Raw genomic sequence first — 1,145 nt, 5'->3', positions numbered from 1 at the left:
CCTGGCGCCGCGTTCTGCGAACTCGCGAGCGAGCTGGCGCCCGATGCCTCTGCCGCCGCCGGTGATGAGCACGTTCTCCCGAGACAGGTCCCGCAGCTTGGCGGGCAGCACCAGTCCGACGGCCGCTTTGGCCACCAGATAGATCATCTGGAGAGGGAACACCACCAACGCGCCCAGCCATTTCCACACCATCCTCCGCGCCGCGGAGCCGGGCAGGGCGGGGGGCGAAACTCCCCGAGCCGGACAAAACAGGAATCGAAAAAGAAAACACCTCCAAACAATAATAAATACACGGAATGAGGGGCAGACAGGCGTCCCACCTGGCCACTCTGGAAACCACCTCTTCCCAAGTGCAAGGCACCGCGGGTGAGAAAAAGAGAAAAAAAAAAGAAAAAAAAAGAGAAATCCTCTTGGGGAGGAGAAAAAGCGTCTCCGAAGGTTGGGACAGTGAGAGGGGTGGAGGGGAAGCCGGAGGTGGGAAGTTCTAACAAGAAGTTTCTTGCCCCAGCCGCCGCTTCGGCTGGGGAATTCGCAGGTAATGTTTACAGGCTGACAGAGGAGTTTAGGCAGGGGAAGGGGGGGGAAAAGGGCACCAACCACACGCGCGTACCCTGCTGCAGGCCCGCGGTTTCAAAGTGCAAGATGAAAAAAAAAAGCGCTGTTTCCAAATTGTAGCGCTTCCCCACCCCTTCTCCAGGAAAAAAAATAAAGTGGGGAGAAAAGTGCTTGGAGCTCCCAATTTCAGCCCGCGAAAGTCTCCCGACTCATTGCTATTCTTGGGCTCAGGAAATTGCTTAAACGCGCTCTGATTGCCAGCAACGTGCAGCAGAAGTGGGGGGTCCGGGTGTCAGTTTCTTTACGTGCATGGCTCGCCCTGGCGCGCGCTCGCTCGCTCTCTCCGGCTCCCTCCCTCTGTCTTCCAGCCGCGGCTGGGAGTAGCCGCCCGATCCGGCTGCCTTTCTCTCCCTCGTTAGCATTTATTGCCTTCTTTTTGTCCTTCCCAACTTGGAGAGGGCCCGGGTGCGGAGCGCGCGTGGGTCGGACACCCGGGTCTGCGCCGCCTTATTCATTCGCTCCCGGGGCGGCAGCGGCGCGGAACTAGAAGGCGGCCGTTTTTCCCCCCCATTTTTTTTTTAATACCCCAT

At 58.4% G+C, this 1,145-nt stretch overlaps 1 protein-coding gene and 1 long non-coding RNA gene across 2 annotated transcripts in view; one reads left to right on the top strand and one right to left on the bottom strand.

Moving 5' to 3' along the window:
* DHRS3 (dehydrogenase/reductase (SDR family) member 3) overlaps positions 1-211 on the bottom strand; it is a 38,611-nt gene extending 38,400 nt beyond the window's left edge. The window contains exon 1 of the mRNA XM_006766709.2: positions 1-211. Coding sequence (XP_006766772.1) covers positions 1-192 — 192 coding nt within the window. The 5' untranslated portion in view covers positions 193-211.
* Positions 1-249, top strand: part of LOC107183574 — a 4,200-nt gene extending 3,951 nt beyond the window's left edge. The window contains exon 2 of the long non-coding RNA XR_001514362.1: positions 88-249. This is a non-coding gene — a long non-coding RNA (uncharacterized LOC107183574). The remainder of the gene's footprint in view (positions 1-87) is intronic.
* The last annotated feature ends 896 nt before the right edge of the window (positions 250-1,145 follow it).

Source organism: Myotis davidii, unplaced genomic scaffold (assembly GCF_000327345.1).
Source record: "Myotis davidii unplaced genomic scaffold, ASM32734v1 scaffold299, whole genome shotgun sequence".
Classification (NCBI taxonomy): domain Eukaryota; kingdom Metazoa; phylum Chordata; class Mammalia; order Chiroptera; family Vespertilionidae; genus Myotis; species Myotis davidii.
Note: the sequence above shows the minus strand (reverse complement) of the source record. Positions and strands in the feature narration are given on the sequence as shown.